General features: G+C 39.5%; 1 protein-coding gene across 1 annotated transcript; it reads right to left on the bottom strand.

Moving 5' to 3' along the window:
* Nucleotides 1-338: 338 nt before the first annotated feature.
* Nucleotides 339-12,160, bottom strand: MURE (ALBINO OR PALE-GREEN 13). The gene is made up of 5 exons (XM_086418722.1): nt 10,138-12,160; nt 2,530-2,646; nt 2,060-2,235; nt 1,538-1,683; nt 339-620 (listed from the first exon to the last, which is right to left on the bottom strand). Exons 1-5 carry the CDS (start codon nt 11,981-11,983, stop codon nt 602-604), a joined length of 2,304 nt encoding a protein of 767 aa, XP_086274848.1. The 5' UTR covers nt 11,984-12,160; the 3' UTR covers nt 339-601.
* Between the last annotated feature and the right edge of the window lie 1,794 nt (nt 12,161-13,954).

Here is a 13,954-nt window from a genome sequence, read left to right as displayed (position 1 = left end):
TCCTACACTGTGTATTCATATTACCTTAGTTTTTTTTTTTTTCTAACCTTTTTATATTTTCATAAACTCTCATTTTCATACAGTTTACGTGCTTTTCCTACACTGTGTATTCATATTACCTTAGTTTTTTTTTTTTTCTAACCTTTTTATCTTCTCTTGTAAATGACAGCCTTTCCACTATTTTCTGTACTTATTTATCATATTTTCGGTTTATTTTATCCTGTCTTAACGTCTTTCTTAATTCAACAAGGGTTAAGATATATCAAAGTCGTTTTTTAAGTTATCCAAGTTCCCGGTCTTCAAATAAATGGAAGAAAATCACTACTTCGGCAAAAAAAAAAAATTTAATTATTTTATTAAGCTCATACCGTGTTCCAGGCTTAGATTCCACATGTAAAATGCTGAAAAACATTGGGATATTCATTGCCTCTTTCCAAGCAAGCAGGATCCAGACGAGTGTCTTCAGACATTGACTCGTTGAACATATCAATTTGAACCCACTACTCATCTCAGGCACAATGCTCAAACAATTCGTCCAATGCACATGCACCCATTCATTCTTTTGGGTTAGAATCAAAGGTTCTACCTCTTCCGCAGAACATCAGTGACTTTCTGGTAACCTGCAGCAGTATGGAAAAACACGTGAGAATCTAATCATCCAAAAATGATCATTTTTTGTTGTAAAAGTCTAGAGATCGGACAAATAAAATAGAATTTCCAAAGTGGGTGAATCCACAAAAGTGGCAAGGAACGTGACTGTGCAGGGATAAAATTTGAAAATATATGAGGATCTAAAGCATCTCCAGAGAGAGAACAAGCATCACCACTACTAGTATTACTTGTCTGTCTCACAACCTCCAACCAGACAACATCAAGCACTTGTTCACCAATATTGTTTAACAACAGAAATAAAATAATCGTTCTAAGGTTTTGATTTCTACCGACATCTGATTTTGCCACTATTACCATTGTTACTGTTGCCCCATAGTCGTGAACTCATGATGACACAACCATTATTTATCAACAAAAGACCTTTCAGTCCACCCAAAAAAAAAAAACCCTTTACTAAGGTAATGATTAGAACAAGATAATTCTTAATGCAATGATCAAGAGGAGATGGATGAGGTGCAGATAGGTTCAATATTTTTGGATCAAGGCTCCAATATTCTGGAAGCGAACTTTACAGAAGGATTAGCTTCCAAACAGTAGGTTCTGGAGAAGTTGTGGATCCATAATAGATAGTTTCGGGCACTTAAGGATCAGATTGGGATCATCAAACATCAAAACATACAATAAATTACTATGCATTAAACCTGATAAACAAGAAAATGCATTGATTTTGTTTCCCTCTTCATATTTAGGCCAATTCAACATGTTCTTTTCTTATTTGTTCAGTTTGGTTTGACATTGAAGGAAGAGAAGTCTTAATTGATTTATGGTTTGGAAACTCCTTATGCAAGTGAAATCTAGAAGCAGGCGAGTCCACCATAAATCTTGGACAAGAATATTTTGTGGAAATGATGGTTGACTGACTTACCGCCACGGAAACTCACTCGTGTCGATCCCAGCTTGATGAAGTTCGTCAACATACTGCAATGCTTCCCGACATTCTTCTCGGTCATCAAAGAATTCCTTTTTGTCACCTTCTAACTGATACGTTTCATGACCTTTCCCTGCAACAACCTGCAGCATTTACGGAAATTATACAAGTGAGCAAAAACTACAATTAAATAGCTAGTGCTTTCATTCTTGTAAAACCAAAGTACGAATAATATCTTTCAGAAGCATTCCATTTGAAATAGAAAGATGCATTAATTTTATATGGGTTAGGATCGGGGGAAAACTATTTGTTACAATATTTTTTACAATGCCCAGATGCTGTCCATTTTACAAGATCCTACGGCATCCGGTGGTTTTGTAAAAAACATTGAAAAAATGGACGACATCCGGGTGGTTTTGTAAAAAAACATTGTAACAAATAGTTGTCCCCTGATCCTGACCCTATGTATATCACTTTTGACAAAAAGAAGAAAGGTGGATCAGGGCATCAAAAACTTACAACCATATCCCCTTCCTCAGCCATGGCCACAGCAGCCCGTACAGCTACACGTCTGATGTCATGTAGGAAGAGCCTATGACCATTTGGAAGAGGTGGGTAGTAATCATTCTCGCCATATTTCAAGTAATCCTGCATGGTCCATCCAATACCGGCCAGCATGTCATCCAAGATATCCACTGTTGAAGGTATAGAATCCAAAAGTTAGCCTTGGAATCATCCATATTTGATCCAAACAACAATCTTAAATTATCTTGAAGCATAAGCTGCCAATGAAATCTAATGCCACAGTAGCAGAACCAAGCTCCGTTCACCAAACAAAAAATGCCATTGCTTTTCACAATTCATGTTAAATCATTTTTTTATGAAGAGAAAATTAAATAAACAGTGCAAAAATAATATGGTGAACAGAAGTCAGTTCAACTCTAGCGGATGGTATGGTCAATTTAAGCCGAATACCAGCAAGTACGTACATGGATCCTCGGTCCTTGGATTGTCAGAAGTCAGCATTGTCACATCACTTTTATCCGTGGCAATCTTCGTCATCATGGGTCTTTTCCCTCTGTCTCTATCACCACCACACCCAATGACTACATTCAAAGCAAGAAGAATCAGTCATATAAGGTAAAGAAAATACCATTTTTACTATCAAACATGTGGTTGTACCAGATTGATTCTGGTAATGACTAAAAATTTGGATGGGTGCCACACTTAACAGGTAAAGTAATGCTTTGGATTCATCCTGTCTTATTTTCTTTTTAACTGCTAAAAGAGATATTTATTAAAATAAGGCAACAGAGGATATCAAATAAGAGTCAACAAATTAAGCAGAATAAGTGAAAAAGAAAGAGAATTTAGGATATAATTGATTTCCAGTAGAAATGAAGTATTCAAAGGATGCCCCCTCATGTTCCTATTGATACAAAAAACCAAAAAAACAAGGTAGCCTTCACGTACTCTCTGACAGAATTCAAGAAAAAAGGTCTTTTCTTTTATTTTTCTTTCTTATTTCTTTACAAAGAATGAATCAGTATATATAACAAGAGAATCCTATCTATTCTTGGCTATACTGATTTTATGGCTAAAATAAAGGTTGACCCTTATATGGTGGGATTGACAATCAAGGCTGAGGGAATTGACAATCAAGGCTTCTCCCATAATCTCTCTTATGACAACTCACGCCAACACTCCCCCTCAAGTTGGTGCATATAGGTCTCTAATGCCCAACTTGTCAAGTGAGTTGTAGAAGTTCTTGCTGCATACAGCTTTTGTAAGTACGTCTGCCAACTGGTCCTCAGACTTAATAAAAGGAAACCGAATTATCTTGTTCTCAAGATTTTGTTTGATGAAATGTCGATCCACCTCCACATGTTTGGTTCGATCATGTTGGACAGGGTTATGTGAAATATCAATGGCGGCCTTATTGTCACAGAATAGATCCATCTCACAGTTTGGGGCAAAGCCAATTTCTGTTAACAGTCTTTGAAGCCAGAGAAACTCACAAAGACCCTTAGCCATTCCCCGGAATTCAGCTTCAGCACTTGACAAAGCCACCACATTCTGCTTCTTACTTCTCCACGTAACCAAGTTCCCACCAACAAACATGAAGTAGCCCAAGGTGGATTTTCTGTCTGATATATTTCCTGCCCAATCTGCATCTGTATAGCCCTCGACTCTGAGATGATCATTTTTTGAGAACATGAGTCCTTTTCCCGGAGATGACTTTAAATATCTAAGAATTCTGATCACCGCATCCATGTGATCCTCACTCGGACAATGCATGAATTGACTTACTATGCTCACGGCATAAGCAATATCTGGGCGAGTATGTGAGAGATAAATAAGCTTCCCAACTAATATTTGGTATCTCTCCTTATTTGTTGGTACTTGGCCTGGGTATTCTCCAAGTTTGTGGTTTTGGACAATGGGTGTGTCTGCAGGCTTACACTCTAGTAGTCCCACCTCTGATAGTAAGCCTAGGATATATTTTCGTTGGGAGAGAAATATTCCTTGCTTTGATCTAGCAACCTCAATTCCCAGAAAATATTTAAGTCCTCCCAGATTCTTCATTTCAAATTCAGTCGCCAAATGCTTTTGGAGTCTTGATGTTTCTTCTAGATCATTGCCTGTAATAATCATGTCATCTACATAGATTATTAAGGCTGTGACCTTGCCCAGTTGATGCTTTAAGAATAGTGTATGGTCTGAATTGCTCTGTTTGTAACCATATTTCTTCATTGCCAAACTGAATCGCCCGAACCATGCTCTAGGTGATTGTTTTAATCCATACATTGCTCGTTGTAATTTACACACCACCTCAACCTCGGAATTTGCTGTGTAGCCCAGTGGAACATCCATGTAGACTTCCTCCTCAAGATCACCATGGAGGAAGGCATTCTTTACATCAAACTAGTGTAGTGGCCAATCGAGGTTTGCTGCGAGGGATAACAATACTCTAACAGTGTTCAATTTGGCCACTGGCGAGAAGGTCTCTTGATAGTCTATGCCATATGTCTGTGTGTAGCCCTTTGCTACTAGCCTTGCTTTGTATCGGTCAATTGAACCATCCGCTTTGTGTTTGATGGAGAACACCCATTTACACCCCACCATTTTCTTTCCTTTGGGTAAAGGAACAAGACTCCATGTTTCATTTTTTAGCAATGCCTCCATTTCTTCCTTCACAGCCTGAGTCCACTTATGGTCTGTCAGGGCTTCATGAACATTAGTAGGAACATAGCATGAGGAAAGTTCATGCGCGAATGTCTTGAGTGGTTCTGAAAGCCTTTTTGTTGACACATAGTTGGCAATTGGATACTTTGAACTTCTTTCTCCAATATCTGGAGAATATCTATTCGGTGGTTTGCCACGATTATGCCTGAAAGGTAAAGTATAGCCAACAGGGGTAACAGGAATATCCATATCATTAGAGTTTGGAGATATAGTGGGAGAGTTTACCTCAGGGATATTCTCAGGAGATGGGTCTTCAGGTATTAAGGAGTGGGGGGTTTCTATTTCAGCTTCATGTGGTGTCGATTCAGCTTCTTGTGGTGTCGATACTTCTCTGGGAGCTGTAGCAACTTCTCTGGGAGTTGTAGCAACTTCTGAAGACACATCTAGTCTTGTATTTGGTTTTTCCTTATTGACTAGGATATCGGTGTCGTTAAATTTCAGCCAATCAAATCTTAACCAATTCAGCTCTTCATCACTGATCTCCCCCTGACGAGAAGAATTGGGCACTGGGGAAGAGAAGAATGTGTCGGACTCCAGAAAAGTGACATCCATAGTCACATAGGTGCGTTTGGTGGCCGGATCGTAGCATCGATATCCTTTTTTATGTAAGGCATACCCCAAGAAAAGACATCGGATGGCACAAGGATCAAGTTTCGTGCGCTGATTCTTATGCAAGTGGACAAATGCGACACAACCAAAAAATCCCGGGAGGAATCATTAACATTGTAGGTAAGGGAACATAGGTCGAAAGAGTCTGTAATGGAGTTCTAAAATTCAAGACTTTGGAGGGCATCCGATTTAGGAGGTGCACAGCTGTGGAAATAACATCAGCCCAATGTCTGCTCGGCACATGAGCTCCAAGTAATAGAGCTCGAGTTGTTTCAAGAATATGACGGTTTTTTCTCTCGGCCACACCATTCTGCTGAGGAGTCTGTGGGCAGGTTGTTTCATGAATAAGTCCATGACTTTGGAAATAAGTATGAAACTGATGATTCACATATTCACCACCATTGTCTGATCTAAGAATATGAATTTTAGTAGAGAATTGGGTTTGAATCATAGTGTGGAAAGACTGAAACACACTTAGTACTTCATCTTTATGTTTCAGCAAATAGAGCCAAGTCATGCGAGTACAATCATCTACAAATATTACAAACCAGCGGAAACCAGATATTGTAGAAATTGGGGAAGGACCCCATACATCGGAGTGAATTAAAGCAAACGGAACATTACTTTTATTCATACTCAAAGGATAGGTAGCTCTATGACTTTTAGCAAGAATGCAAGTTTCACATTTGAAGTCAGATATTGACATATTGGAAAACAGACCAGGAAACAAATGCTTCATATAACCAAATGACGGATGTCCTAACCGACGATGCCAAAGCCAAATCTGTCGCTCTCTGTTGTCAATTGGATGATGCATGTGATGTGCACGGCCCATACTAAAATCCTCCATGTAATATAACCCCCCCCCCTCTTAGTACCACGCCCAATGATCTCCTTGGTAAGAATATCCTGAAGCAAACGAAAGGTAGAGTACATAAGTACAACACAATTCAGGGTTGTGGTAACTTGGCTAATAGATAGTAGCTTATGAGAAAGAGAGGGAACAAGTAGAGTATGAGTTAAGGATAAAGTAGGTGATAATTTTACAGTGCCAGCCCCTGTGACCGGAGAAAGAACCCCATTGGCATTGGCAATGCAAGTGCGCCGTGGTTGGGAAGTTTGTGAGAAATCTATGGCGTCGAAGGTCATGTGGTCGGTAGCTCCAGAGTCAAGTATCCAAGAACTGTTATCACCATCATGAGAGGAACTACAAAGGGCAGTGCTATATTTACCTGGATCCATGATTGATAAATTTCCCTGAGAGGGCTTGACATGGGTGAGAGACATGACTCTGCTGTAGCCACCGCAGCCTGACCTCTTACTCCATCAGAATCAGTAGTATTACGGTGTTTTCGGGCCTGAAGTTCATTCCACCAATCGGGATACCCGTGTAGTTTGAAGCAATTTTCGCGGGTATGTTTCAGATTACCACAGTGAGAACATTTTGTTCCATCGGATGAAACTCGCGGCTTGGAGGACATGCTAGCTTTCCCATTGCCTAGAGAGAGAGACCTGGTAGAGGATGGAGTGGTCTGTCCAGATTTGAAGCCTTTTGAGGCTAGAACTGTTCCTAGAGTGTCAGTGGAGTCACCGGTGATCATAACTGCTTGCCGGACAGCTTCCCGGCGAACATGAGCATACGCTTGTTCCATCGTAGGAAATGGGCGCATCTGTAATATATCACCTCGAATTTTATCAAGTCGGTCATCGAGGCCATCCAAGAAGACATACACTCGGTCTTCTTGAAGCATGTCGTTGTAGTGCTTGATATCAGCAACACATTCCATTGGGTTTAGGCGACGAAAATCAATCTCGCGCCATAGGCCCTGGAGATCAGTAAAATATTTTTCAAGAGAACTACCCGCTTGTTTCAAGAGAGTCACACGCCGCCGGAGGTCATACACCTGAGAGGCATCACTTCCGTCAAAGTAGGTAGTAGCAATGGAATCCCATACCAGTTTCGCAGTCGAAAATCTAATGAAGTTACCGATCAACGATGGGTCCATGGAATTGATCAGCCATCCCTTGACAATGGCGTTGTCTGTGCGCCACTTTCGAAATGATGAATCTGTCTGTGGAGGCTGGTGGATATCGCCGTTAATGTATCCCAACTTGTCCTTGCCGGAGATGTACATCTCAACAACTTGGGACCAAAGAGCATAGTTGGTGCTATCCAACTTAACGCCAATTGGAGCAGCAGCAGTATCAGTGATCTGGGTCGGGGCCGAAGCTTTGGTCAAGACGTCGTTCATTCTGGTGGTCAACTCAGTAAGAATTGATGTTGGTTGAGGCTCATTGGGTTGGTTGAGATTGGCCATGGTTTTAGGTGAAAAGGATGAAGTGAGGTAGATTTAGAGAAAAGAGGTAAGGCACAGGATCAGAACCTGCTCTGATACCATGACAGAATTCAAGAAAAAAGGTCTTTTCTTTTATTTTTCTTTCTTATTTCTTTACAAAGAATGAATCAGTATATATAACAAGAGAATCCTATCTATTCTTGGCTATACTGATTTTATGGCTAAAATAAAGGTTGACCCTTATATGGTGGGATTGACAATCAAGGCTCCTTATATGAGGGAATTGACAATCAAGGGTTCTCCCATAATCTCTCTTATGACAACTCACGCCAACACTCTCTTCACTTTTGGTGTACCAGTTTTGATAGGTTGGTAAAGACTCTAGGTGTTGATAGCATAGACCTAGGTTCGAAACCTGTTTTCACCCACTAAACACTAAAAGCTAACCCCGTTAATCCGCTCTGCTACCCAAATAAAAAGAACTTCGCAGCGACTACCATCACAAAAATCCATATTATTGTGTTGTTTTGAGGCAATTTCAGGTTTACATATCAATTTGCTTAAGAATAAGTTTTTTGAGGTAGGAGATGTGAGACACATTCATTTGATGGCTGCTACTTTGGGTTGTGGGCATGATATTTTACCCACATCTTATTTGGGTTTACCACTGGGTGCACCCTACAAGAGTGTTAAAATTTGGGATGGGGTGATTGAGAAGTTGGAGAAAATATTGAGTACATGGAAGGCCAAGTATCTTTCTAAAGGAGGGAGAGTAACACTGATAAAAAGCACCTTAACGAGTATCCCGGTTTACTTTCTCTCCTTGTTCACGCTCCCTAGGTCTGTAGAGATCAGATTGGAAAAGCTTATGAGGAATTTTTTATGGAATGATCAGAATGGAAGAAGGAATTATCATCTAGTCAGATGGAAGGTTATCTGTTTGTCCAAGAAGAATGGGGGTTTGTGGATTAGGGGTCTTAGACTAGTTAATAGAGCTCTTTTAGGGAAGTGGATTTGGAGGTTTGGGGAGGAGAGGGGTAGTCTTTAGAGGAGGGTCATTACAGCCAAATATGGGGAAATTAGACTAGGCTGGTATAGCAGCGAGGCCAAAGGCACGTACGGGTGTAGTGTGTGGAAGGGAATTCAAAAAGTGAGAGGAGTTTCAGAAAGGAATCAGGTTCAAGACGGGCACGGGGGACAGAATCAGATTCTGGGAGGATAGTTGGTGTGGCACATCGTCTCTAGCGGCCCAATTCCCGTCTTCGTACGCTTGTTCTCAAAAAAAAAATGAAACTATTGAACGATGTTTGATGCGCAACGAATCCAGCTCTACTTGGGATTTGGGATTTAGGAGAAATTTTAATGATTGGGAGTTAACTGACGTGACATCTTTCCTTGAGCTCTTGAATTCGCGACTTCTCAATGAGAGTGATCAGGATAGGTGGGAATGGACGAGGACTAAGGACATGAGATTCTCTGTTAGATCTTTTCATAAATTGCTCAACCCTTTTGCAGATCGATCATTCTCGAGAACCATTATTTGGTCCAATTCAGTTCCTTCTAAAATATCCTTTTTTATGTGGTTGGCTTTTCTTGGTAAAATTCTAACATTAGATAATTTGATTGCTCGGGGTTGGATTACGCCTAATTGTTGTCCGTTGTGTTTGAAGGATGGGGAGTCAGTTGATCATATTTTAATCCATTGTTCATTTTCTCATAATATTTGGTCATATTTTCTGGGTTTATTTCGTATTCAGTAGGTCTTTCCTTGTAAGTTCTCCTCGTTGGTTGAAGGGTGGGCCAATAATGACTTCTCTCACAGAAAAAGATTCCTTTGGGTTATTCTTCCCTCGGCTATTGCTTGGGGGGTGTGGACCGAGAGAAATAATAGGGTTTTCAAAAGCAAGATGAGAAGTGCTCACGACAGCTTCTTGGAGATTTTGGGTTTGTTGTACTTATGGTCCAATCAGAATTTAGAGTTCAAAGGGACCACTTTTGATGACTTTGTCTTTAGATGGAATTCTGTAGGTAATCATTGATGCTTTTGTTTTTCTTTTGTGTAGCTCTTTGCGAGGCTTTCTCGGCCTTTTGTAGTCTTTTCCCCTCTTTTTTCAATATATTATACTTATCAAAAAAAAAAAAATCCATATTATTCTGGAAATCAGTCTTTTAATTTCCAAGCTTAGACTTGACTCATCTGACTTGATGGAAAACTCACCAGTGTTCAAGAGGATCATCTGAGTTCACAACAAGCTTGGATGATGATATTCATTCAACCATACCAAATCAACATGGCAGAGTTCGGTCATCGATTAATTCTTTAAGAATTGTATTTTTTGTACTTTATGCCAAAGACTCGATAGGACTCCTAAATGGATTTAGTATCAAGAGTATCATACAAATGGATAAAAAACTGGGAAACAAAATAAAATGGGAGAAACATACCCGTGATGATTCTTCGAGGACCCAACTCCCTTACGGCATCCAGAAGTCTTGATAAGGCATCAGGAGTATGTGCATAATCTACAATCACTCCAAATGCCTGCTCTTCATCTATCAACTCACACCTGCCTGGAACCCCATCAAGCTCCTCGATCCCTCTAACAATGTCTTCCAAGGGTGCCCCGACGGCAATCCCAACCGATACTGCAGCAAGAATGTTGTAAATGTTGTGCCTCCCAAGCAACCCTGAAGATATCTCCAATATCCCTTGAGGGGTATTAACTAATACTTGGGTTTCAAACAAGGAGAGCTCAAATTTCAACGGGTGAACATTCGCACTCTTGTTCTTCAGACCAAAGGTCACAACGGGAACATTTGGGTTCCCTTGCGCAATGAAGAATGGGGCAAGTGGGTCATCAATATTCACAATCTTCCGGTGGCGGTCAGGATCCACCATCCTAGCAAACAACTTGGCCTTTGCATCCCTATACTCCTCCACGGACGCGTGGAAATCCATGTGGTCCCTTGTTAGGTTCGTGAAAACCGCAATATCAAAATCAACCTCATCAACCCTACCAAGCACAAGTCCATGTGAAGAAACCTCCATGACAACTGCCTCAGTCCCATTGTGGACCATCGTCGCCATTAGTTTCTGAATCGTAACGGCATCGGGGGTTGTCAAAGAGGCTTCCAACTTGTGATCCCCTTGGATATAGTAAGCTATGGTACCCAACATCCCAGTTCTCAATGCCATTGCCTCGTACATGCTTTTTATCAAATATGAAGTCGTCGTTTTCCCATTTGTACCTGTGATCCCAATAACGGATAGATTCTTCGATGGGTTTCGGAAAAACGACGCAGCCAATGCAGGAAGAACGGAATTCGTATCTTCCACTATTACCAATGCCTTACACCCTAGAGTCTCGTCTATATCGATCTCTTTACTTGCCACCACTGCGACAGCCCCTCTCTTATCAGCCTCACTCAAATGGAGATGCCCATCAGTTTTCATACTAAGACAACACACAAACAAATCACCTGACATAACCTCCCTCGAATCATGTTGGATTCCTGTAATCTCAACTTCTAAATTACCATAAACAGATAAAGGAACAACCTTGCTCTCATCCAATAGTTCAGCTAAAGTCATTTTAAACTTGGGTTCCACTATTCTAACCTTTGAATTTCCATAACTATCTAAATCAAGATCAAACGAAGAAGAAACACTAGATTTCAAAACACTCGCCTCCTCACCAAATTTCTCTTCATGGGGTTCCTCTGAAATCACCGTTAGTCCCTGAAGTTCTTGAATTTCTTCCAAATCAACAACTTCCTCGGGCAATAATTCCTCGATTCCTTCGATACCCACTTCAGGAATCGACTTCTCCTTCTTTGGGTTTGGCTTTAATAGACCTTGTTTGACGAACTCTTTACGTTTAAGAGCGATAGCTCGATCGATATCTCCAAACAAGTCATCCCCAGAATTCTCCACATTTGAGTCGTCTGGGTTATCGGGTGCGTCTTCTACATCTGCAATTGCAGATAGAAAGATGGATTGGTCTTTCTTGAATTGTTCTTCTTCGAGTTTGCGAGCTCGAGCTGCTTGTCGATGAATTTGCTGGAATTTTGGGACACCATGACCTGTATCTTCAGGAGCTTCAGGTGGGTCGTCTTCGGCTGGGTTTGGGTAAAATTTTTTATCTGGACCAATAGCGGTTGGAATTCGAGGACTTCGACGAGTAAATAAAGGAAATGCGAGGGGTTTGAAGTGTAAAAATGGAGATCTTATTTGGAGAGAAGAGGGGGTTAAAAGAGAGAGAGTTGTGAGAGAGGGAGAAATAAGAGACATGTGCGAAGAACTGGAGAGCAGAAAATAAAAGAAAGAAGACGATTCACACGAAGAAGAAGAAGAAGAAGAAGAGGAGAGGGAGGAGTGTTCTCGATAGGGATATTATATTAAAGAGAAACCTTTTCCTTACTAAAATAGTGAGGAAAAAGGCTTACTAAGCTTCATCCACCGTCAAAAGACCTCGAGATGCGTCAAAACACTCAAGGTTTGTTGTGATTCTATGAACCTAAAGGTCTTCTTCACGACGGATGAAGCTTAGTGGGACTTTTTTCCTTACTATGTTAATAAAACTGGTCGGACTCTACATTATATTAGACACATGGTTTCAAAACTCATCGAGATGAGACCTATCGATGGAATCATCTTAGTATTAGGCATGGATGAGAGAAACGAATAAATCAATTTTTTAGACGAGATTTAAAATCTCACATTTATTTTTTTAATTTTTGAACAAGACATCTCAAATATAATGAAAAACTCTTCCAAGACGACTCGATATTTGACATGGACGAGACGAGACACGAAACCGAATTTTAAAATCATGATTAGACACCATTTGTACTTAATAGAGAGAGATGTTATTAGCATCCCAACTTTTACTTATTACACTTAAATTAAATAATAATAGAGATATTTTCCATAAACATGCATAGGGGCGGAGCGAGGATTTTGCTCATGTGGGGCAATCAAGAGTAGGAAAGAAAAATTGTGAGGACAATTAAGAATTAAAAAAATAGTTGTGGGGGCAATTAAGAGTGGAAAAAAAATTTGTGGGGGTAATAGTGATAAATTTCTTTATCCGTTGCTCAAATTTGTCGCAATAGCACATTATTCCATGGAATTTGAAAACTCTTGTGGGGGCAAGTGCCCCCACTCTAAATCCGCCCCTGAACATGCACAATTTATGGCAAAATTCCGGTTCAGGTACAAATATTTATTTTCCAAAAACATGTTCTCGAGCAAGATCATCACTTTTATAATCATTGATCTCATTGATAAATTACAAACAAGATCGCCAATAATTTTAAAGCGATTTTTATAATTAGCAATCTCGCTGATAAATTATTGATGAAATCACAAGTAATGTTAAAGTGAAATCACCTTGATATTTTTAACGGTGAGATCACTGATTATAAAAATGACAAACTCATTGGAAAACATGTTTTTTGGAATAAAAATGAATAGTGTATCGGAATAGAAATTTTGTCATATTCAATGATGAAATGATATTTTACCTATAAACATAGTGACAAAGTTGGATTTGGGAATAATTCGGCAATAGAAAACGTCGAAAAAAATTGACAATTTGATGAAATCAGGATGACATCAAATAATATATGAAATCATTGATTAAATCTTGATCTAATTGACTATTATTAAAATTGTGATTTAATTGTGATTTTTCTTTGCATATTTTTGTCACTATGTCATAAAAAATAGGTGAATGGTTGAGAACAAGTAAAAATTGGGGTTCCAATAGAAGTTCTCTTTATCTCTCTAGATTTCTACATTTTGGGTTTAAGATTAAGGATTTTATATGAGCCTAATCATATTGAGTGCTATAATGTTGATATTATAATTAAAGCTAAACCTTTGTAATATTTGAAGAATGTGTTTTAATTTAATTGGGGTGTGATAAATAATTTAAGAAATTGAGATGTAATACATAAAAGTTGGGGTGCCAATAGAGAGTGAAAATGTAACCTACCAAAAGACCACATTAAACAGAAGGAGATAAGATCATATTAAATTTCCTAACTACCCTATCTTGGATTGGATTTTGATATAGATTGGTGATAGTATGATGTCCCTCTACGACCCACACACCCTATGCCCCCATCACATAATCGTAGATCATTTGCCTCGGGATACACAAAAAAAGAATGATTATACATATCCTGAGGTAAATGATATACGATTCTATGATGAGGGCGTGTGTCAGAGAAGGGTGTTAGAAAATCATTACATATT

The sequence above is a fragment of the Akebia trifoliata genome, chromosome 12 (assembly GCF_017979445.1).
Source record: "Akebia trifoliata isolate Shusen 1 chromosome 12, ASM1797944v1, whole genome shotgun sequence".
In the NCBI taxonomy this organism is placed as follows: domain Eukaryota; kingdom Viridiplantae; phylum Streptophyta; class Magnoliopsida; order Ranunculales; family Lardizabalaceae; genus Akebia; species Akebia trifoliata.
The sequence above is the reverse complement of the archived record's forward strand: the minus strand, read 5'-3'. Positions and strand labels throughout refer to the sequence as shown.